The 24,622-nt window shown below is 38.4% G+C and overlaps 1 protein-coding gene across 4 annotated transcripts in view; it reads left to right on the plus strand.

The window, feature by feature from the left end:
- PPP2R2A (protein phosphatase 2 regulatory subunit Balpha) overlaps positions 1-21,150 on the plus strand; it is an 86,098-nt gene extending 64,948 nt beyond the window's left edge. For all 4 annotated transcript variants that reach the window (XM_018052348.1, XM_018052347.1, XM_018052346.1 and 1 more), the window contains 7 exons: positions 912-1,077; positions 9,803-9,915; positions 11,441-11,618; positions 13,528-13,692; positions 14,784-14,953; positions 17,023-17,114; positions 20,153-21,150. In XM_018052348.1, the coding sequence (XP_017907837.1) occupies positions 912-1,077; positions 9,803-9,915; positions 11,441-11,618; positions 13,528-13,692; positions 14,784-14,953; positions 17,023-17,114; positions 20,153-20,432 (1,164 nt within the window). In that variant the 3' untranslated portion in view covers positions 20,433-21,150. The remainder of the gene's footprint in view (positions 1-911; positions 1,078-9,802; positions 9,916-11,440; positions 11,619-13,527; positions 13,693-14,783; positions 14,954-17,022; positions 17,115-20,152) is intronic.

A 24,622-nucleotide genomic window follows, 5' to 3' on the forward strand; every position in this document is an offset into this window, starting at 1 on the left:
AATGACCAACAGGCTATTCTTAGTATCACGTCATCCTAAACATTTCATTTGTTAATTCATATTTAGTTAAAATAGTTGATTATAAATACTACCTTTCTTTTAAATGAATTTTCCATTGGTTCTTTGAACTAGACATTTAATGTTTTTGGTGGAAATGTTTTTGATTGTGTGATGATGGATTAATAAGTGAAACTCTAGAAATGATTACAATTTTCATTTTTGCTAAGTTATTAGTGTTAATTGAAGAAGTTCACAAGTAGTCGCTATCCAATAGCTTCAGTTATATTCACTCGCACTGATACTAAATGAAATAAATCATTGGTGTATGCTAGGCTCATAATTAAGAAAGATAATTTAAGGAGGGTTAGCATTTTTGGGTAGTGTTGGATGTAGTCTCAGTGAGTAATACAGCCCTGTAAATGTGGTCTTGAGTGGGGGAGGTTGGGGTCAAATGTACCATTGCACTTATGAGGGCTCTTCTCTTCAAGAGCTTTCCAGCAGTGAAATGACCTAAAGGCAGGCATGAGAAAGGCAGAGAAAGAAGGTGTGCCTCACCCTTCTTTCTGCTGTTTCTGATGAGTTTTTCTCATTTAGTCTTTACTTTTTGGATGAAACTTATGTATGCTCAGTAGTTCTCTATTAAGTATATCATATATAATGGTAAAGTAGCAATCAAAATGATACATATTTTAATACCACTTTTCCTAATAAATTGAGCCTAATTAAGTAAAGGGTTTATCTAGCTTTTCTTTTTTTTCTTTAAAGCATTTGTATCGATTCCTTGGAAGCTTTAAATATAAAAAACAATAGAACTGTATATAAGATGATACAGGGCCTGTTAGAATTGATTAAATGTTTGATTAATTTGAAATATTTCTCAACTGGTCCAAATATTTTTGTTTCCATTTTAGAACAAAATCCAGTCTCATAGCAGAGGAGAATATAATGTTTACAGCACCTTTCAGAGCCATGAACCAGAGTTTGACTACTTGAAAAGTTTAGAAATAGAAGAAAAGATCAACAAAATTAGGTGGTTACCCCAGAAAAATGCTGCTCAGTTTTTATTGTCTACCAATGGTAAGTGTACATTTTTTCTTCTCATATACCCACTATGTACACATATCCTGTGGGTTTCTTTCCCCTTTTCAAAGAGGAGTAGTTGTTAAGAGGCCTCTAGAGATAGACATTTGGAAATATTTCTTCTTCATATAGAATGTAAAGTCTTTTTTTGTCTTTTTAATTTTCTTTCAGTTTTTAAATTCTCTGAAAGAGCTCCTTAGATGTCCTTGTTCTTTAGTGCACACACTGTTTGTAGTAAAAAGAATGAGGTTTACATCTACTTTGGGTCAGATCCTGTTCCTGCTCCTTCTTAGCTTAGGAGCCTTGGGCAGGTTGCTGACCCTGCTTGGGTCTCCTCGTCTGCGCACTCAGGGTGGTAGATTTGCATTACCATCTGGTTGCGGGGAGTACACACGATGGGTGTTCATTTCCTTCCCTCTTCATTTTTTAGTGTGCCTAACTCTCCAAAGAGTATTTCATACTGTAAATGCAAAACACTGTCAAAGGACAGTCCCCACTCCAGGACACTCTCTAGAAGAGCTCTCGTCTTACTTGAGCCTCATTCAAGAAGGACACAAACTGGGGTTGCCTCATTGCCATACTCTCGTGTTTCTGTAGGAAGAGTTACTAAATGAAGGTTAGAATTATATAATGATTCTATCAGAATTTAAAGTCCTTTATGACAGGTTAAGAAGTGGGTCATTTCTTTTTGTTCTTCTTACTTCCACCTGAGTTGTGACTTGGCTTATCCCTGCGGATTTGGGTCTAGAGAGAGTCATTAGCATAGTTGAGGAGTACTTCCAGGTGTTCTGGGTAGCCAGTCTATAAAAATTTAAATTAAAAGCTTTTTGATGTTGGAACAAGAATTGGGGAAGGCTTCCATTTTCTCATCCCCTTGGTATTAGTAAAATCAGATACTAGCACCTAGAACTCACCATTCTTTAGCACTTGCAGAATCTAAACTCAGGTGACTTTGGTTGACACAGTAGAAAACATTAAGTACTGGCTTCATCACCTTAGGCCTTCTCACCCACTGTGTCAGATTCTTGGAAATGCATTCCACAGAATGATACCACAGGCTGATAACATGAACTGCATTTTCCTCTCCTTATTAAAAGGAAAGTACATAGAAATAATGATTTAAAGCTTGTAATTTACAAACTTATAAATGGAGGCTATGTGTTCACTCATGTTGTACGTTGGTTTCTAATCTTGGTTCAGTTTTTATTTGTACAGTTAACTAAGTTCTTTCAAATAGCACTTCAGGTACTGCTCTGACATCAGATATATATTATTGTGGAGAAGGAATGGCAACCCACTCCAGTATTCTTGCCTGGAGAATCCCGTGGACAGAGGAGCCTGGCAGACCATGGTCCATAGGGTCACAGAGAGTCGAACATGACTGAAGTGACTAAGCTTGCATGCAGTAGGTGTTATACAGTTTAGGCAGTTTCTACTTTGGAAGTAAATGTCCTAGGAAGTGTGTTTGCTCGTAGTAATTTTGGCAGTTCACTTCTTACAGGCTGGATTGTTTTATTTTTTATAGAGGGGAATTTTTTAAATACAAGCTGAAGTAGCATAATGAAGTCCCATATACCAGACACCCAGCTTCAGCAGTTCTCAGTTCATCACCAGTTGTGTTTTGCTGGTACTTCTTACCCTGCCTTCTCAGTATTATTTGAAAGCAAACCCCATTTCATCTCTCAGTTTTCATTTGTATCTCTGCGTGTTGTCCATGCAGGTTTCCTTTGTGATTTGAAATAAATAAGGCATCATACAGTCAGCCCAGCCTTTCTAGACACTCGACAAGAGCTCAGTGGAAGGAGAAACCACTGGAAATTCCAAGGGTTGGGTCAGGGGTTATGTGAATCTAAATGCTGTTTTTGTGTAGACAGAACAAACAGTGTTCCCCAAATAGGATTATGTAAATTTGAAAAATCGTTGATTAGTAACCCAGCTTATTTTTAAGGGCAATAACAATGCATTGTACCTGTTTGGGTTTTTGTTATTGTTGTTGTTGTTAATGGGTACTAAGTAAAACACAACTTTTGGGACAGTAGCTGTATTATTTTTTGTGCTGAAAGTAGAATCCAATGTGGAAGAATGTAACAAGTATGCAAATTTTACAAACCACAGTATCTGGGGGTGCTGAGAATAGGAAAAGGGATGAGAGGAGTAGGACTTGAGCTGCATCTGAAAAGCTTTATTCTTTGAAAAGAGAGAAGGCAAATATGGAAAAATGTCAAATTCTATTAAATCTGAGCAGTATCTGACAGCATAATACCTGTACTTTCTCTCTTCATAATGTAATGGGTCTTTATACTCACAGAAAAGTTAGAAAACTACTGGGGAGACTGATGGAAAATAGGACCAAACATTCCAACTTTGAGTAATCAGAATTAATCTTCATCTTTGCATTGGCTTTCTGTGATCGTCACTATTCAAGTATTTCCCAGATTGTTTTTACTTAAATAATTTCGTAGTCCTCTTATAACTATTCATTTAATGTTTCTTCAAGTGACTTTATTCTCTTTCTCTTTAACCGCCTTTGCCTTTCTCTGAATTATCTTCAGTTTCTGTGTGTTGCAAAAACATCCAGCTCTAAAATCTGTTGACCATGGGTCTTTGAATATATGACTAATAAAAGTCTACCTGTGAATAGGTTGTCATAACAGCTTATTCAGTTCAGTTCAGTCGCTCATTTGTGTCCGACTCTTTGTGACCCCATGAATCGCAGCACGCCAGGCCTCCCGGTCCATCACCATCACTCAGACTCATGTCCATCGAGTCCGTGATGCCATCCAACCACCTCATCCTCTGTCGTCCCCTTCTCCTCCTGCCCCCAGTCCTTCCCAGCATCAGAGTCTTTTCCAGTGAGTCAACTCTTCTCATGAGATGGCCAAAGTATTGGAGTTTCAGCTTTAGCATCATTCCTTCCAAAGAAATCTCAGGGTTGATCTCCTTCAGAATGGACTGGTTGGATCTCCTTGCAGTCCAAGGGACCCTCAAGAGTCTTCTCCAACACCACAGTTCAAACGCATCAATTCTTTGGCGCTCAGCCTTCTTCACAGTCCAGCTCTCACATCCATACATGACCACAGGAAAAACCATAGCCTTGACTAGACAGACCTTAGTCGGCAAAGTAATGTCCTGCTTTTGAATATACTATCTGGGTTGTCTGTTTTTCTTCCAAGGAGTAAGCGTCTTTTAATTTCATGGCTGCAGTCACCATCTACAGTGATTTTGGAGCCCCCCAAAATCAAGTCTGACACTGTTTCCACTGTTTCCCCATCTATTTCCCATGAAGTGATGGGACCGATGCCATGATCTTGGTTTTCTGAATGTTGAGCTTTAAGCCAACTTTGTCATTCTCCTCTTTCACTTTCATCAAGAGGCTTTTTAGCTCCTCTTCACTTTGTGCCATAAGGGTGGTGTCATCTGCATATCTGAGGTTATTGATATTTCTCCTGGCAACCTTGATTCCAGCTTGTGTTTCTTCCAGTCCAGCATTTCTCATGATGTACTCTGCATAGAAGTTAAATAAGCAGGGTGACAATATACAGCCTTGACGAACTCCTTTTCCTATTTGGAACCAGTCTGTTGTTCCATGTCCAGTTCTAACTGTTGCTTCCTGACCTGCATACAGATTTCTCAAGAGGCAGGTTAGGTGGTCTAGTATTCCCGTCTCTTTCAGAATTTTCCACAGTTTATTGTGATCCACACAGTCAAAGGCTTTGGCATAGTCAATAAAGCAGAAATAGATGTTTTTCTGGAACTCTCTTGCTTTTTCCATGATCCAGCGGATGTTGGCAATTTGATCTCTGGTTCCTCTGCCTTTTCTAAAACCAGCTTGAACATCAGGAAGTTCACGGTTCACGTATTGCGGAAGCCTGGCTTGGAGAATTTTGAGCATGACTTTACTAGCATGTGAGATGAGTGCAATTATGCGGTAGTTTGAGCATTCTGTGACATTTCCTTTCTTTGGGATTGGAATGAAAACTGACCTTTTCCAGTCCTGTGGCCACTGCTGAGTTTTCCAAATTTGCTGGCATATTGAGTGCAGCACTTTCACAGCATCGTCTTTCAGGATTTGAAAGAGCTCAACTGGAATTCGATCACCTCCACTAGGCTGTGTTCGTAGTGATGCTTTCTAAGGCCCACTTGACTTCACTTTCCAAGATGTCTGGCTCTAGATTAATGATCACATCATCATGATTATCTGGGTCGTGAAGATCTTTTTTTGTACAGTTCTTCCATGTATTCTTGCCACCTCTTCTTAATATCTTCTGTTTCTGTTAGGTCCAGACCATTTTGTCCTTTATCGAGCCCATCTTTGCATGAAATGTTCCCTTGGTATCTCTGATTTTCTTGAAGAGATCTCTAGTCTTTCCCATTCTGTTGTTTTCCTCTATTTCTTTGCATTGATCGCTGAAGAAGGCTTTCTTTTCTCTTCTTGCTGTTCTTTGGAACTCTGCATTCAGATGCTTATATCTTTCCTTTTCTCCTTTGCTTTTCGCCTCTCTTCTTTTCACAGCTATTTGTAAGGCCTCCCCAGACAGCCATTTTGCTTTTTTGCATTTCTTTGCCATGGGGTTGGTCTTGATCCCTGTCTCCTGTACAGTGTCACAAACCTCATTCCATAGTTCATCAGGCACTCTATCAGATCTAGGCCCTTAAATCTATTTCTCACTTCCACTGTATAATCATAAGGGATTTGATTTAGGTCATACCTGAATGGTCTAGCTGTTTTCCCTACTTTCTTCAATTTAAGTCTGAATTTGGCAATAAGGAGTTCATGGTCTGAGCCACAGTCAGCTCCCGGTCTTGTTTTTGTTGACTGTATAGAGCTTCTCCATCTTTGGCTGCATAGAATATAATCAATCTGGTTTCAGTGTTGACCATATGGTGATGTCCATGTGTAGAATCTTCTCTTGTGTTGTTGGAAGAGGGTGTTTGCTATGACCAGTGCATTTTCTTGGCAAAATTCTATTAGTCTTTGCCCTGCTTCATTCCATATTCCAAGGCCAAATTTGCCTGTTACTCCAGGTGTTTCTTGACTTCCTCCTTTTGCATTCCAGTCCCCTATAATGAAAAGGACATCTTTTTTGGGTGTTAGTTATAAAAGGTCTTGTAGGTCTTCATAGAACCATTCAACTTCAGCTTCTTCAGCATTACTGGTTGGGGCATCGACTTGGATAACTGTGATGAGAAGCTTTTTGGATTGTATGTAAAAGCCACACATCCACAAAGGAAACTTGGTAGCATTGGTTTACCCTGTTATAACCCTCTGTGGTGAGGGGAACACCGGGACTCTGAACTTCTGAAACACTTTAGATATCAGTATTCACAATTTCGGGGAACACTGTAGAGCAGTGGTTCTTAACTTTTTGACTGTAACAGTTCTCTCTGAGGAATCTAATAACCCTCTTCACAGAAAATGAGTATATTCACACAGTCTTGTGTGCAGTTTTTTGGAGTTTGATTATTCTCATGTGCCTCCAACAACAGGGCTAAAATTCCAGGTAAAAGTAACTGCTGGGCTTTTCTGGTGGCTCAGTGGTAAAGAATCTGCCTGCCAATGCAGGAGACACAAGTTCAGTCCCTGGTCCAGGATGATCCCACATGCTGTGGAACAATTGAGCCCATGTGCCCCAACTACTGAGCTTCTGCTCTAGAGCCCATGGGCTGCAGCTGCTAAAGCACCCTAGAGCCCGTGCTCCACAGCAAGAGAGACCACCGTAATGAGAAGCCTGCACACTGCAACTAGAGAGTAGGCCTCTCCCCCTACCCCTCTAACCTCTTGCTGCAACTAGAGAAAGCCTGTTCACAGTAACAAAGACCCAGTGTAGCCATAAATAAATATTTAAAAAAAGAAAGAAAGCAACAAACTTACAAGCCCTGCAGCACAGCCAAAAAAAAAAGTTTTTAAAAATACTGTAGAGCATATAAGAATTTAGATTTTTTTAAAAAATTCCCAACTGCCTATTCACAAGCACTGCACTGATACTGTGTAGTACTTCTCGGTCTTTTGTTTATGCCATTAAAAGTTTTTAGCACTCTCTTAAGTCACAGATTTTATCACTTAAAATTTTTCGTTCTGAAGTTTAATTTTTTCCAAAAATCTGTTTGCCCAGTTTTTTTCTTTTCCTTCTTTTTTTTTTTTCTATAACACTACCAGGAACCACAAACCAATTACATCTTATTTGAAATGTTTGTTAAGTTTATTGTGATTTCTTTATCTGGATCTTTAATAAGGATGACAAATTTGAGCAGGCCATAAGAAATCATGGGAATGTGTGTGTGATGGTGTTGGAGGGGTTCATCCTTATAATCTTCAGATGATAATTTCTCCCAACATGTAGAATTCAGGCATGGCTCATTTATATGATAGATTTGGGGACAGGTTAAAGACTCTGAAATTTGTCATTCTTCACCTATATTATGTAAACATATGTTAACCAAATGGCACGTAGAAAACACACATAACTTAACTGCAGTATACCTGAAAACTCCAGTTACATAGGGTTCAGATGAAATAGTTAGCTGCAAGCTAGTAAAGTTGGCAGTTGTTCTCTGTGTACATGTCATCTCTGCTGGGGCACCCACAGTGGTGCTTAGCGTGCTCTTCTCCACTGGGCAGAGGGGTGGCCAGGCCAGAGCAGTTCCTCCTGTGTCTCTATATGATGGAGCACTACAAAGTACTCTATACACGGCTTTTCAGATTCTGATATATTCATTTGCATATGAAGGGCCATTAAGATGTGGCATTTTATAAGTCCAGTTTTAAGCTTATAATGGGCATGCATGCTCAGTTGTGTCTGACTCTTTGCAACCCCATGGGATGTAGCCCACTAGCCTCCTCTGTCAATGGGAGTCTCCAGGCAAGAATACTGGATTGGGTTGGCATTTCCTGCTCCAGGGGATCTTTCCAACGCAGGGATTGAACCTGCATCTCCTGTGTTGGCAAGTGGATTCTTTATACTGGGCCACTTGGGCACATAGAGTTAAATAAGTGTGCTTGATTCCATCGTGATGTAAGTGGTTGATTGAGTAAATAAGTGGGGAGAAAGATGCTGGTTACAGAGAATTCCAAATAACATGTGGATGGATACTCCTCCCTGCCAGGACTGTAACTTGTCCTATTAGACATGGATGGATTTAATGCCTCATTTCCAAAGGGGGAGACAGTAAGTGTGCAGTGGAGAAACCTGGCAGTTTCTTTCCTAACCAAGTGATCACCGGTGGAAAAATCATGTCAGCACTGTGTATACGTTTACTTCATTCTGGGCTTTTCCTGATACCCCATGATCTCAATCTGATCATGAGGGGAACAACAGACATGCCCAGTGGAGGGACATTCCACACAGTTTGCCACTGCTTCTCAGAACTGTCAGGATGAAGAAAAATAGGACAGTCTGAGAAATTGTTGCAGAGAGACTAAGGTGACGTGACAGCTAAATACGGTGATGTTTGGATCCTGGAACAGAAAGGAGCCGTTAGTGGAAAACCTGATGAAATCAGAGTAAAGTCTGAAGTCTAGTGAATGGTAACGTGGAATGTTAATTTCTTAGTTTTAACAAATGTACCGTGGTTGCATAAGATGATGACATAAGGAAAAAACTGGGTAAAGAGTATATGGAAACACTCAGTGCTGTTTGCAATTTTCTGTAACTCTAGACTTACTTCAGAGGTAAAGTTTATTGTAAAAAACACTATTTTATATATCCTTGATACTGAATAATTTTGTCTTGAAGGACTTGGGGACATGTGCTTTTAATTGGTAAACTATTTTCAGGGCCTTGTACTTACTTGAATTGAATCACAAATGTAACTTTACTCTAAATAGACCCTGGTGGCTCATATGGTAGAGAATTTGCCTGCAGTGCAGAAGACCCAGATTCCATCCCTGTGTCAGAAAGATAGCCTGGAAAAAGGAATGGATACCCACTCCAGTATTCTTGCCTGGAGAATTCCATGAACTAGGAAAAACTGAGCCTGGTGGGCTATACAGTCCATGGGGTGGCAAAGATTAAACATGATGGAGCAGCTAACCCTTAGGCTATTTTAACCGACTTTGGTTTTTTGTGTAAAAGTTAAATATTAAGCATTATGCATATATAGGCATATGACTAAGTGTGTGCTTAGTCACTTAGTTGTGTCCAACTCTGTGACCCCATGGACTGTAGCCCGCCAGGCTGCTCTGTCCTTGGGGATTCTGCAGGCAAGAATACTGGAGTGGATTGCCATGCCCTCCTCCAGGGGATGGACACACACACACAGAAACACACACACACACAGTTTCCCCCACCTCCTCTAGCTATAATTTTTTTTAGTTTTATTTTTTTACTTTACAATACTGTATTGGTTTTGCCATACATTGACATGAATCCACCACAGGTGTACATGAGTTCCCAACCCTGAACCCCCCTCCCACCACCCTCCCCATATCATCTCTCTGGGTCATCCATTTTGAAGGATAAGGACCTGGCTGTGACCTGATTTTAATATTAAGTGATATTTAATGAGTGCTATTAACATAGATTTTTTAAATTTTCTGTGCTATTTTTATATGTACAGATGTTTTCATTCACCTGGTAGTAGAAAGTTTGTGTTTTATTAAGTCAGATCAGGGATTTTATTCTTGGGATCCTTTTGGGTGAGATATGGAATCGCCTGTTTAAGTATTTTTCTTCTGTCGAGGTTAATCTCTCATTTTTTAAGACTTTCTTTATTTTTTCCCCAGATAAAACAATAAAGTTATGGAAAATCAGTGAAAGGGACAAAAGACCGGAAGGGTATAACTTGAAAGAGGAAGATGGAAGGTATAGAGATCCTACTACAGTCACTACACTACGTGTAAGTACATGTTAAAAAAAAAAAATCTGATTCCAATGAATAGTTTTCTGTACTGTTATTACATAGTCTAGATCCTCAACAGAACATGTATAGGAATAGTTACACTCTGCCCCTTCCCAAGATCGTGGGACCAGAGACAGCATTAAAGCCCCCGACCTACAGACGAGGCTCATGGTGGCCAGAGGCTGAACCAGCACTAGACACAAGACTGTGTTTTGACTTGTTTTTCACTGTGCCACCATGCTCTCTTTTGTTCTTACGGTTTGGTTGTCAGCTATAGTTTCAAGATTAACTTTCTTTGGAGATCAAAAAAAAAAAATGGACTAAATCTTCTAGTTGCAATGAAAAAAATACCAAGAATTTGATGCTTTGGGCTGATTTCCTTTTTAGGCACTTTAAATCATAAACATAATCATTTATTAGCTTTGCAAGTCTTTCAAGCAAAAGATTGAAACTAGGAAAAACTGTAAATTCTGATAGTATTGCTCTCTGTTCAGTTGGGTTCAGTTGCTCAGTCATGTTCGACTCTTTGCAACTCCATGAATCACAGCACGCCAGGCCTCCCTGTCCATCACCAACTCCCGGAGTTCACTCATGTCCATCGAGTTGGCGATGCCATCCAGCCATCTCATCCTCTGTCATCCCCTTCTCCTGCCCCCAATCCCTCCCAGCATCAAAGTCTTTTCCAATGAGTCAACTCTTCGCATGAGATGGCCACAGTATTGGAGTTTCAGCTGTGGCATCAATCCTTCCAATGAACACCCAGGACTGATTTAGGATGGACTGGTTGGATCTTGTTGCAGTCCAAGGGACTCGCAAGAGTCTTCTTCAACACCACAGTTCAAAAGCATCAATTCTTCGGCACTCAACTTTCTTCACAGTCCAACTCTCACATCCATACATGACTACTGGAAAAACCATAGCTTTGACTAGACGGACCTTTGTTGACAAAGTAATACCTCTGCTTTTGAATATGCTGTCGAGGTTGGTCATTACTTTCCTTGCAAGGAGTAAGCGTCTTTTAATTTCATGGGTGCAGTCACCATCGACAGTGATTTTGGAGCCCCCCAAAATGAAATCTGACACTGTTTCCACTGTTTCCCCATCTATTTCCCATGAAGTGATGGGAGCAGATGCCATGATCTTCTTTTTCTGAATGTGGAGCTTTAAGCCAACTTTTTCACTTTCCTCTTTCACGTTCATCAAGAGGCTTTTTAGCTCCTCTTCACTTTGTGCCATAAGGGTGGTGTCATCTGCATATCTGAGGTTATTGATATTTCTCCCGGCAATCTTGATTCCAGCTTATGCTTCTTCCAGCCCAGTGTAGGAAGGCAAATTTGTTTTTAATTTTTCTTCCCATATTAGCAGTTTAAGCAATCAATATCAGTTGCTTTATAAAACTAAATCTGTGTAGTATTATGCTGTTTAATATTACCTCAGAAACTAATGAAGTCTTCTGAACCTTTAGTTCTCTTGTAGAAAGTGAATATTTTGTAATCACTTCTTTTTCATGTCTTATTGACAGGTGCCAGTCTTTCGGCCCATGGATCTAATGGTTGAGGCCAGTCCACGAAGAATATTTGCCAATGCTCATACATATCACATCAACTCAATTTCTATTAATAGTGATTATGAAACATATTTATCTGCAGATGATTTGCGGATTAATCTTTGGCATCTGGAAATAACAGACAGGAGTTTTAGTATCCATTTGGTTTCCTTTTTTGGTGTTGGGTAAAGAAGGCATGTTATCCTCATACTGGATTTATTTTCATTCTCTCCGTGGTGTTTGATTCTCATATAGTTGCTTATTATTTTATAGCACTTTTTGTGTGTTATTAAACACTAGGTGAAATTATTTGATAAAAGCCATAATGTATCAGTTTAAAAACTGGATTCTTGGAATTTTAATGAATTTTTCTCTGTACCTGTGAAAATAGAAAAAAAACTTTTAATAGCTGTTTCTTGTAACAGAAACAAATATGCAGAGTATTATCTTTAAAATGTTTTTAATTATAAAAGTATTCTCATTAAGGTTGGAAAAAGATTTGTGCAAGTCATGATGCATGATGGTCTAAATACTTCCATTGTTTATGTTATCCTAAAAATTTTCTGTGATTATGAGATACACACACAAATATATAGAAATGTATATACGTGTTTGTTTTTAAGTACTTAAATTCTTGATAAATGTTAATTATCATGACTGCTATTAATGTATATCTTTCTAAATAGATATCGTTTGAAAAATTAACACTGTACTGTAATTCATACTCTACCAGTGCAAGCATACCTTGGGGATATTACAGATTCAGTTGCAGACCACAAGAATAAAGTGAATACTGCCCTAAAATTAAGCCACACGAATTATCTGGTTTCCCAGTGCTTATAAATGTTAGCGCTATATTGTAGTCTATTAAAGTATGTAGTTGCTTATGTCTTAAAAAAAAAAAAATATGTATACCTTAGTTTAAAAATATTGCTGAAAAATGCTGATCATCACCTGTACCTTCAGCAAGCGGTAATCTTTGTGCTGCTGGAGGGTCTTGCTTCATTGAAAGTTGCTGACTGATGAGTGGTGATTGTTGAAGGTTAGGGTAGCTGTAGCAGTTTCTTTGAAATAAGACAGCAGTGATGTGTGCCACATCAATTTTGACTCTTCCCGTCATGAATTATTTCTTTGTAGTCTGCAGTGCTATTTGACAGCATTTCACCCACAGTGGAACTTCTTTCAAAACTGGAGTCAGCCCTCTCAAACCCTGCCACTGCTCTATCAACTAAGTTTATGTAATGTTCTAAGCCCTTGGTTGTCCTTTCAGCAGTTGACTAAATTCACCACCTTATGTGTGTAGTTCATCGCACCCCCACACAATTACAGTAGTAACATCAAAGATAGCTGAGCTGATCACAGATCGCCGAAACAAATGTAATAATAATGTAAAGGTTTGAGCTGATGATGTTGGGAAAATGGTGTTTGATAGGCTAGCTTGATGCACAGTTGCTGCAAAACATCAGTTTATAAAAAATGCAGTAAATCATAGGTGAAGTGCAGTGAACTCATAGGTGAAGCACAGTAAAGCAAAGCAAAGAAACAAGGTCTGCCTGTAATGCATAAAAAGTGCCTGCTTTCCTATACCTTTAGTGGTCTAGTTAGTGAAAGGGTCTCTTGTTTTCATTTGCTTCTTTCATCCTTAGTAGACTTGAGCATGTTTTCATTTTTTCAACCATTTCTTTTTGTGCTTTTCCAAAATTTTCACTGGATTTGCTTATATTCTTATTGGAGGTTTTTTTTTTTTAAGTACCTTTTTAATATCAAGTAAATCAGCTCCATTGTTTGTGTGCAGCTTCCCCACTGTGCTGCCTTCCAGATTTTTCCTTTTGTTTTGTTTGGAAATATGGTTAAGTTTTTCATATTTAGGATGATGGCCTAGCAATCTTTTCTTCATGTCTTCTGGGATTTATATCATACTCGGGGTGGGAGGGAAACCTCTACATTCTAAAATAGAATTAATACATGTGCTTAAATCTGTGAATGAGCTGTAAATTTGAGAAATATAAAATTATATTTGACCTTTCTTTTAAGTGGAAATTCCTTAATAAAATGCTCTCCAGATATTGTGGATATCAAGCCTGCCAATATGGAAGAGCTGACAGAGGTGATTACAGCTGCAGAATTCCATCCCAACAGCTGTAACACATTTGTATACAGCAGCAGTAAAGGAACGATTCGGTTATGTGACATGAGGGCATCCGCCCTCTGTGATAGGCATTCTAAACGTAAGTTTATTTTCAGATGGTAACATTTTCTGTTCAGCTTCAGACGTGGTAACTATATTTACACAGGTTTCCTTGGTGACTCAGACAGTAAAGAATCCTCCTGCAGTGCAGCAGATCTGGGTTCAATCACTGGGTTGGGGAGATCTCTTGGAGCAGGCCATAGCAACCCACTCCAGTATTCTTGCCTGGAGAATCCCATGGACAGAGGAGCCTGGCGGGCTACAGTCCATGAGGTTGCACAGTCAGACAGGACTGAGCGACTAAGCACAGCCCATGGATCTTAAACCTCCTGTACCTTTTGGTAAGCTGCCTGACTCAGCCTGAGACTTTACAGGTTCTCCTACTGGAATAACATAGAAGACTGTCTCTGGGGCACATCTGTTGAGTCCCAGTGGATGTACTTTTAATAGAATGCTATTCTTTGGGAACTTGGGTTGTATTCTCCAGTCCTGTCTGCAAGTAGAACATTTCCTTTCTTGCCTGCTCCCTTTCTCTTCTCCCCACTCCCTTCCTTCCTGTTTTGGGCTTCCTAGGAAGATTTCTTCCTGAGAAGAGGTTTCTTCAGCTCGTTTAAGTTTGAAGAGTACAAGGTTAAGAAATTGAGGGGTTGCATTATTCTTACCTCCATGTTGAATTTTTAAAAAACTTACAGACTGTTACTTATCTCTTATCAAACGAATTTTACCTGACCACTCAAAACCATGGGTAGGTATGGGAATGGCGAAGGTGGTCTGTGTCTTGTGACGGTGTAGGCAAAGTCAGTGCAGTATATGTAGGACCACAGACCTGACACATGTCAGAGGTGGCAAACAAGTGGTTCTGGTGAGTTAGCCACGGGACTCTGGAAAGTGCTGTGCTACGTAATGCACTTCGGCCTCTTCAGCTTCTGTATTATGTCATTCTCATTCTCCTAAGGAACTCTCTCAGGGAGGTTACAATCTTAAGAGATGTTCTTTGAGATGTTTTCCAGTTCTTTATTGGCCTGTCATTTTTAGCTCACTGCTAGGAAGTTTGTGAATGATGTTTTTTGTAAATGCTTTGTCCAACCCAGAGTAATTACAGATGGTCCCAACCTATTTTGCTTGTTTTAGTGTTTGAAGAACCTGAAGATCCCAGTAACAGGTCTTTTTTTTCTGAAATCATCTCTTCAATTTCTGATGTAAAATTCAGCCATAGTGGTCGATATATGATGACTAGAGACTATTTGTCAGTCAAAATTTGGGACTTAAATATGGAAAACAGGCCTGTGGAAACATACCAGGTATTTGGAATTCTTTCTTTCAATGAATATATAGCCTGTATGTGTTAATCCCAGTACAAAGTGTATGTTCACCATTGGGCTTTTTCCTTCAGAGATCCATGAATACACTGCTTTTCCTTATGTTAAATTTATATTTACTTTTATAGATTGTATTTTCTATTTAGTTTTACATTTTAAATGTAAATCTACCAATTTGTTTCAATAATAACTTTTTTTTCCTACTGTTATCTACATTTGAAGTGAGGATGGAATTAAGGTCTCTACCGAGGTCTGGGGAGAAGACGGGCGAGAATGGCCAGGCCTACTAGAGGCATCCCAGATGGAGTGAGGACACTGCTGGTTAAATTAGAGGTTAACCCTGGCGTGTTGCCCAGTCAGGTGAACTGGCTGGTAACTGTTGTCTTAAGCTGAAGGTGAGGGGCTTGTGAGTACCCAGCAGACAGCTTTGGGAGCTGCCTGTGTGTCGTAGAATGTCAGTTCTGGATTCTCGTTAGCCAAGCTGCTCCCGTGGGTCCCTTTCTTCTGGAGCCGAGAATGAAGATGTGCACAGCTGCAACAGGGTGCAGTTTTTTACCTGTGCTGACCTGGCCTAGTGATTGGAGTAGACTCACATCATACTCAGTGTAGCAGGTACAGATGCAACTCCCACTGAGTTTGTATAAGCATCTAGCTGACCTGTTTTCTGATTGAAGGGTAATGTAACTATTACTATTTGCCTCACATACTCATTGTGGGTCCTAACCCACAAATTTTGTAAATCCTCGGTGTTAACATTTTCACTTAAAATGTCACACGCAGTGGTCTGAATCATTCCATTATACTTAAAGATAAAACGGACACTTAAAGTGATGTTAGGTTGTTTCATAGAGAATTCTAAGCATTGAGATGTTCTTTTCTATCATTACTTCATTTTAAGGTTCTCATTTAAATGAAAAAGAACAGTGAGATAGAGACTCCTTTTTTTCCCTTATGATCACAACAAATACTTTGGAACTTTCCTTTGTAATTTAGTAATATTAATATAGAAATGTATCATTTCTAAGAATACTTTTAAAATTTATTTTCTAGTTGATACCTTTGTGGAAAACTAGTGAATACAGAATTATACTTAAAAAAAAAAAACAACTATTTTCATTAGCTTTGGGTACTATATAAGAAATGGGCTTCCCAGGTGGCTCAGTGTAAAGAATCCACCTGCCAATATAAAATCCGCAGGAGATGCAGGTTCAGTCCTTAGATCGGGAAGATCCCTGGAGGAGGAAATGGCAGCCCACTCCAGTATTACCTGGAGAATTCCATAGACAGAGGAGCCTGGTGGGCCACAGTCACGGGGTCACAGAAAGTTGGACATGATTGAGTAACTGAGCACATACTGTGTGTAAGCAATAACAAGTGTGTCAGATATTTCCATGATGCATACGTGAAGTAACCATATAATTTATCACTGGATCAGGGCAGGGTCATGCAGTACATAACATAGGCACTTAATGATACTGTAGGCTTTAGTTAGTTACGCCCCAAAAATGGTAGTTGAAGTAAAGTCACAGTATTGTATGTTTTTTAATCAACAATTAATAGAAAATCAAGTGTTGGAAAATTCAAATATTGCTATCTGTGTCTTCTCTGTGCCATTTTAAAATGTTTTCTGGCCTACTATTCTAGTCAAACTTACGAAGAGTAAATGTGCCATTCCCAGGAGGGTATATCTCTCAGTTGTATGGAAGAAAAATGTGTATTTGTGGAACGGGGAGCTCAATACATTTACTATTTCTCAGAGAATTGAGTTTTTGTTTTGTTCTGAGAATTGAGTTTTAATGAGATTAAAGTATGTATATGATCTGAAGAATTCCATGGACAGAGGACCCTGGTGGGTACAATCCATAGGGTCGCAAAGAGTTGGACACAACTGAGTGGGTTTCATTCAATCCATATGTCTATATAGTCCTTCTTAAAAAGATACAGACTTGTTAAATCATTTTCTAGTTTCAAGAGCAGTAGATCATGTGATGTAGGCTAAGTACACATATGTGTGTGTATTTGTGTATAATATTTTTTTCTCCTCCCGCCAGGTGCATGAATACCTCAGAAGTAAACTTTGTTCACTGTATGAAAATGACTGCATATTTGACAAATTTGAATGTTGTTGGAATGGATCTGACAGGTAAATTGATTTTAATTTGAACTGAACATCTTATTCAAATGTGAATTCTGTTAGAGGAAAGAAATTTACTATTTCACTCTTAGTATGATTGCCACATTTGCTAATAGCCAATGTGTTTTTTGACTGAGATAAATGTTTCCCAACTTTATTTTCCTCAGGGTTTCCTTGAAATCTTACAACAATATTGGCAGATAAAAATTAAACATTGTGTTTCACTAAGTAAATGTGAAAATACACTAGAAACTTATGGATATAAGTTATTATATAAATTTTAATTTTTTCCTGTAATGAACCAGATCAATCACTTTGTTTATATACCAGTAGTTAAAATGGTGAAATTTCAGTGTGTTTGTTACTTTGCTGTTAAATTGGTTTCAGAAATATTTAGGTAGTAGATACTTCATTTGGAGTTTTACACACCAGTTTTTCTGGATACTACATCAATACCTCATAGAAGAGAAGAAGTAATTACTATGTATTATTTTAACCATATTACCATGATGATTAGGCTTGTTATAATCCACAGCTTTGCCATAGTACAGTTTCTTTTTACTGTGTCATCAAAACGTGTACCATTATTTCAAAGGACAAGTCTTAATCTTTTCAGTTTGGTTGTCAGTATTTATTCAGTTCAGTTCAGTCACTCAGTCGTGTCTGACTCTTTGTGACCCCGTGGACTGCATGCCAGGCTTCCCTGTCCATCACTAACTCCCGGAGCTTACTCAAACTTAAGTCCATCGAGTTGGTGATGCCATCCAACCATCTCATCCTATGTCATCCCCTTCTCCTCCTGCCTTCAGTCTTTCTCAGCATCAGGGTCTTTTCAAATGAGTCTGTTCTTCACATCAGGTGGCCAGAGTATTGGAGCTTCAGCTTCAGCATCAGTCCTTCCAGTGAATATTCAGGACTGATTTCCTTTAGGATTGACTGGTTTGATCTCCCTGCAGTCCAAGGGACTCTCAAGAGTCTTCTCCAGCACCACAGTTCAAAAGCATCAATTCTTCAGCACTCAGCTTTCCAACTCTCACATCCATACATGACTGACTACTGGAAAAACAGTCACATTTGACTAAATGGACCTTTGTTAGCAAAGTAATGTCTCTGCTTTTTAATATGCTGTCTAGGTTGGTCATAGCTTTTCTTCCAAGGAACAACCCTCTTTTAATTTCACGGCTGCAGTCACCATCTGCAGTGATTTTGGAGCCCAAGAAAATAAAGTTTGTCCCTGTTCCCATTGTTTACCCATCTATTTGCCATGAAGTGATGGGACCAGATGCCATGATGTTAGTTTTCTGAATGTTGAGTTTTAAGCCAACTTTTTCACTCTCCTCTTTCACTTTCATCAAGAGGCTCTTTAGTTCTTCTTTTTGCCATTAGGGTGGTGTCATCTGCATATCTGAGGTTATTGATAGTTCTCCCGGCAGTCTTGATTCCACCTTGTGTTTCATCCAGCCTGGTGTTTCGCACGATGTACTCTGCATATAAGTTAAATAAACAGGGTGACAATATACAGCCTTGACGCACCCCTTTCCCAATTTGGAACCAGTCTGTTGTTTCATGTATTTATTTACCATTCATTATGTTCCAGGAGAACAGACAATAGTAAAAGAAAACATAATTCTGGAATTACTAAACCTACCTTCAAGATATTCATTAGATTACTTTACTCAACAATAGTTTTATCACTGAAGCCTGATATGATGCAGGTTTCCTGGTGCTCTTGAAGATAACAGAACTTGAATCATTTATCTGTTGTCTGATTTTTTTTTTAATTATTTTTATCTGGTTATAATATGAGGCCACATAGTAGGCTGGCCACAGTAAAGCTGAAGGAGTAAGCAGGCTTCACCTTTGACCACCACTGCCCTGCCTGAGGCGTCAGGGGAACAGAAAAGGGAAGGTGCTGCTGGAGTAGCATGCAGCGCGCAGCTATACCAGCTCATTCTCCTTTGTTTAAACAGCATCTCGTATTATAGAAAAGCTGTTTGTTTCCCTTAACATAAAAATTTTTTGGAAAGATGCTCTCCTATATAATGACTGTGCAGGCATCTAAGGCAGAAAAATTCACATGGATGCAGTACTGCTGTCTAATCCACAGATTCCCTCAGTCGTGTTCTTTGTCCCATCTCATTGTCTCTTTTAATCTGGAACAGTTCTTCGTTCTTCCCTGACCTTTCATGATCTCAGCTTGTTTTAAAACCACAGGCCATTCATTGTATAGAATTTTCCTTCATTTGAGTGCTGTCTAATACTCCCTCATGATTAGATTAGATTCAGGTTATACCTGGCAAGAATACCATAGAAATGCTGGCTAGCAACACGTTTTAAATGGCTATAGACTAGGTGTCAGAATCCATTGAAATCCATTAAAACCTCAAAAATGCAGGTAACATGGGGATGCCAGTCTAAACTACACGAATTATAAAAATATCTGTCAAAAATACTTGTTTATAATATATTTAGTGTTTAGGTTAAATGATTTTTTAATTAATAAAAATGATATATGCTACTTGTTTTATATTCTTTGAAGCAGATTTCTTAAAAGCATTCATAAGAAGCTGTTTGAACCTGACATGTCCTAGGAACATCAGTAGCTTATAATGTAAATCAGGGAATAAAGCATTGTTTTCTTAGAAGTGTATACCACAGTTTTGTGTTTTGTTGTTGGTTGGCTGGTCTGGAGGACTGCATAGACTGGGGTTGTAAATGTTTTCAACTAAGACCATTCACTACTACTTACAAGCCTTACTTGAGGATGCTTTCAACTTTGGTGACAGTTTGGGCAGTCATGAAAGGAGTCATGAATAGACATCCAATTAACTGATACCGTATTCCTAGTTTATTCCAGTGATTGGTCTCTGGGTTGGTGCCAGCAGCCCTCTCCCTAAACCCAGATCTGCTTGCAGTAGCTCTTGCTTTGGAGCATTAGGCAGAGTTTGTTCATCGAAAACTCATTTTTAGGTTCATTGTTAGGCAGCGAAATGTTCATCGAAAACTCATTTTCATTATTTGACTGGATGCTCTGTCTCCTTTTCCAGTGTTGTCATGACTGGATCTTACAATAATTTCTTCAGAATGTTTGACCGGAACACAAAGCGAGACATAACCCTGGAAGCATCACGAGAAAACAATAAACCTCGCACGGTTCTGAAGCCACGCAAAGTGTGTGCAAGTGGCAAGCGAAAGAAAGATGAAATCAGTGTTGACAGCCTAGACTTCAACAAGAAAATACTTCACACAGCCTGGCACCCCAAGGAAAATATCATTGCTGTAGCTACTACAAACAATCTGTATATATTTCAAGACAAAGTGAATTAGGGTTGGCCTTCCTAGCAGAAGAACCCACTTCCTGCTTAGTTGAGATAGTTGAATCTAGCATTCGTACTTAAAAAAGAGAGAGGTCCATTGTGGCGCCCCTTTTCCAGTGTTTGACAATGTGCCATTCGACAACACATTTTCCATAGCTACATGGAGAAAGCTCTGTGGATCCCTCCCTGTGGTGTTCTCCATGTCTGCTAGCCATTTAGGTAAGGGTAGGGCACTTTTAATTTAAATGACTTCTTGCACCATCTTGCCTAATGGACTAGATTGGACTGTGTCAACATTGATTTACTCCACTTTTTATGCCTTCCATTGTGATGACGTCAAACACAGTGAAAGCCTTCAGTCATGCTTATGGGATTTAATTGTGTATCCTCATTACTGTATCATTTGTGGGGTACACCCCTCCTCCCCTTTTTTAAATTAAATACAGCTCATTCTTACTGTGGCTTGTAGCATTCCTCCTCTCTGGCCTCCTGGACTCTTCCCTTTCATCTCTCTTCCCCTTGCCCCTCCACCCAGTCTTGGTGGTGGTATAAAAAGGAAAGAACGAAAGCACACAAACGAGTCAGTTTGGGGTCAGTGGTAAAGGGGGTACATGTTGCGAACAAATGTTTTAATAACAGTTGGCTGTAATCACTCCTTGCCGTGTCTGGCACTGAAAATAAGGAAAAAAAAATACTACTACTGAATAAAAGTGACAAAGAATGGAGAATCTGGTTTCCTTTTTCTTTTTAATCTACCTCTTTAAGCCAATATTTTGTGTCATAACTTTGGGCGCAGTGAAATGAAATGAGGTTCCATTGTTTAATTGGTATTTTTGTTAATTATTTTTTAAAAGTGTTCTTTTACATGGAGAAGGAGAGGTATTGGTTCTGTATGAACATATTTTGACTATATATTGGTATTCCTAAAGATATCACGATCTATATACATGCTACTAGAGATTTTTTTAATTGTAGTTATAAGGGTACTGGATACATTGTGTCTACACTTAATTCATTATCTGTTAATGAAAATTGTTGTAAATGGGAACCACATTTGTAGAACTTCATTTTTAAAGACTTTTTACAGTGCTTAATTTCATTTTTGCATTACTGAATACTAAGTCAAAGACAAACTTTTTAAACAAAACTTTTTTGGTTATTCAGTCATACCATAACAAAACTATCCTCAAGTGATTTACATAGACAGAATTGACACTGCACTAATATTGGGGGGGAGCTATTTTACTGCTGTCAAATCTGAATGAAATGTACTTTGCCATAGATGTTTTTCTTCTATTTTTGGTTTTCCAAAGCAATTAATATTAAAGAGAAACTTTAAAGGTACAGTGTTCCAAAAGTGCTTAATGGACTCCAACAGCTGCCTCAAATAAAAATTTAGTAATGTATATGATTACATTTTCCCTAAATGGTGATACCTTGTCCAAAGATGAAGAGTACCCCTATTTTAACAGGTAGAACGAACCTTTGTGTCAATCTTGCAGAAGCTTTAATGGAGAAAAAGATGGACTTTATTTTTAAAAGATAAATGAGTAGGCATTAACAGAATGGTAGTGTGTTTCGGTTGAGCAGTAGTACACCGCCTTGAATTTTAGAGGACCCAAGTGCTTATCTGTCCACTACCTTGTTCTGTTCTCATCAATGAAAAATGATTAAACAACTCCAGCGTAACCCCTCTACACGTATACAAATACTGTGTCTTGTAAGTTACATTTTTAGCACACAGGATAAATTATATGTAATAAAATTACTGTATCTTTTGGACTTAAATCTGAATTTGTATTTAAACACTTTGATTATATGTCTGATAATTCTTAAAATAATGGCACTTTTCCTAATTTACTTGGAGATCTTGGGTGCATTTGTACTTTGTGTTATTCTTCATGCTTGACTTGGAAGTGGGCTATTCCCCGGCTACAAGCAGACGCTGATCACTCTGATCAGGCAGTTTTCCAGATTTTTCCCTAAAGAGAGATTGTTTCCCTAAAGTTTGGGTGTAGGTGTTGAGATAAACATCGTCAAACAGCTCTCAGAAATTTCTTCTTTGATTTAGCAGTAGCTATGATGATTCTCCTCCATGACACTAAGGGTTAGTTTTATATATTTACAAAAAAACATTGCTTAAAAATTAAAATGCCTCTATAAGATGAATGCTATTATAAATATTCTTAAGAATCAATTTTTAATTTCTTTGATGTAGTGAACTATAAGCCCAGCCACTCATGGTCATGGTTAACCTTTTTATTAATAAAAATTATATTAGAGTAAACGTAGTCTTGTCAAGTTGCTTATATTCTCCCATTCTCTTGACACCTACAAACATACATATTCTGTCCCTCTGTCTTAACCTTTTTGAAAAAAAATAATAGGAGAACTTTCATTCTTTCAATCTCGATCTTTAGTGGCTGGGCAATAGTTATTATCTAAATCTTTGTATCTATATAAACATGTTCATGTAACTTGAATATTAAGCTTTCTTCTGTGAAGCCCTTAGACTTCTGGAATAGAAAAGTGCATTCACACTTTTTTCTTTCAGATTAAAGTGAGGATTTTTAAAAAACCTTAAATGTGAGAATTATTCTGGTCATAGACATTCCTAAAGAAAACAATAAAATTGAGGTTCTTACCTTTTTTTAACAGTATTTATACAAGTAATGTGTTTATTCTTGGAAAATTATTTGTGAAAATGAGACAGTTACTGATAAAAGTATTTTTAGTGAAATTTAGGCCATTACCTTGCTGGGGGACACTGCTTCAGCATCTTTCTCTCTGCCACATAGAAATTCAAATGGAGATAGTAGTGTGTACTTACAGAAGAACAAGACCAAGCCCCAACCTTCAGACTAGAAAGGTAGTGCTAGGCAATCACGAATGAAGTCCATTTACTGTAGTATATAAGAGCACTATTATTTTAGGTACTTATATGTTCAGATGGTGTATAATTAAAGCTGTGTGTGTGTGAGAAAGACACCATGGTTTAAAAAGGTTTTTTACACACTCCTCTCCAAAAAGCCTTGGAAACTGATTCTGCTTCATCTTACAACTATGCATATAAGGTCAAGACATCTTTAGTATTAATGAGAAGTTTAGAGAATTTACAGCATCTTGGGATTCTCAAGTGTTTTAAGTGTAATAATAAATTGAGTTTTGTCTGCTTGACAGATTATTGCTTAATGGTTTTAAATTGTGTGACCTACTATGTAAGAATTGCACACCTAAAGTTAATAATACATATGAAAAGGCCACCGTAGCACAGTACCTATAAAAAGGAAGACCCTACAAAATTTAGTTTCTCCAACAGAAGGAATTCAGCAAACAAAAACACGTGAATAGCAGCCAGTTATTTGAGGACTTTCCCACTAGGGGGCACTAGTTAAGCCTTGACCAACATTTAGGAGGTATTTTTGAGAATGCATAAATAAGATACCGAAAGAGCTTCATTAGTAAGAGCCACACTGGGAGCCAAACAAAGGGGGAGTCAAAAGTGTATTTATGCCCAAACAAAACCACTATTCTACACAACCCTAGAGTGAGTGACTGAGGGGCGACCCAGATGTCAACTCTGCTATCTGTCCATGGTCTGCCTTACCAGAGAAGTAGCAAAAATGACAATGAAAAGAGAATCATGAGCTGCCTTTTCTTTTAGTCAGAGATTACTCAGCCTGCCCCCTTCCCCTTGCAAAATCAGATCCTTATGTACCATAAAGGAGACCAGGAGTTTCATGTTGCTCTTAACTCTGGAATGTCTAAATTCCTTAAAAAAAAAAAAATTTAACTTTTTTCTTCTGAATACATGTTCTTCAGAAAGAACAAAAAATACCCCAGAAGTAATCATGCAGAGAAAATTCCCATTCATATTTTTATGTATTTTCATTGGCTCTCTTCTGGGTGTACTTGAAGCCAGGTTTCCCCTCGAATAGCCTCAATGTGTGCCTGATGCATTACTTATTTAACTAGTCCTGTTATCAAGAGAGGTTTTTATTTTCATTTCTGCAAGTGGAAGTATTGGAATAGTGAACATACACACCAGCCTTGGTGTGTAAGATTTTTAGGATACATTCCTAGAAATTACTGTATTAAAGGATATGGGTATACTTATGATTTGGTACATATTGTCAAATTTCCATTCCAAAAATGGAAGTTCTGTCACAAATATACCCCTAACTAAGGATGAAATTATGT

The sequence above is a fragment of the Capra hircus genome, chromosome 8 (assembly GCF_001704415.2).
Source record: "Capra hircus breed San Clemente chromosome 8, ASM170441v1, whole genome shotgun sequence".
In the NCBI taxonomy this organism is placed as follows: domain Eukaryota; kingdom Metazoa; phylum Chordata; class Mammalia; order Artiodactyla; family Bovidae; genus Capra; species Capra hircus.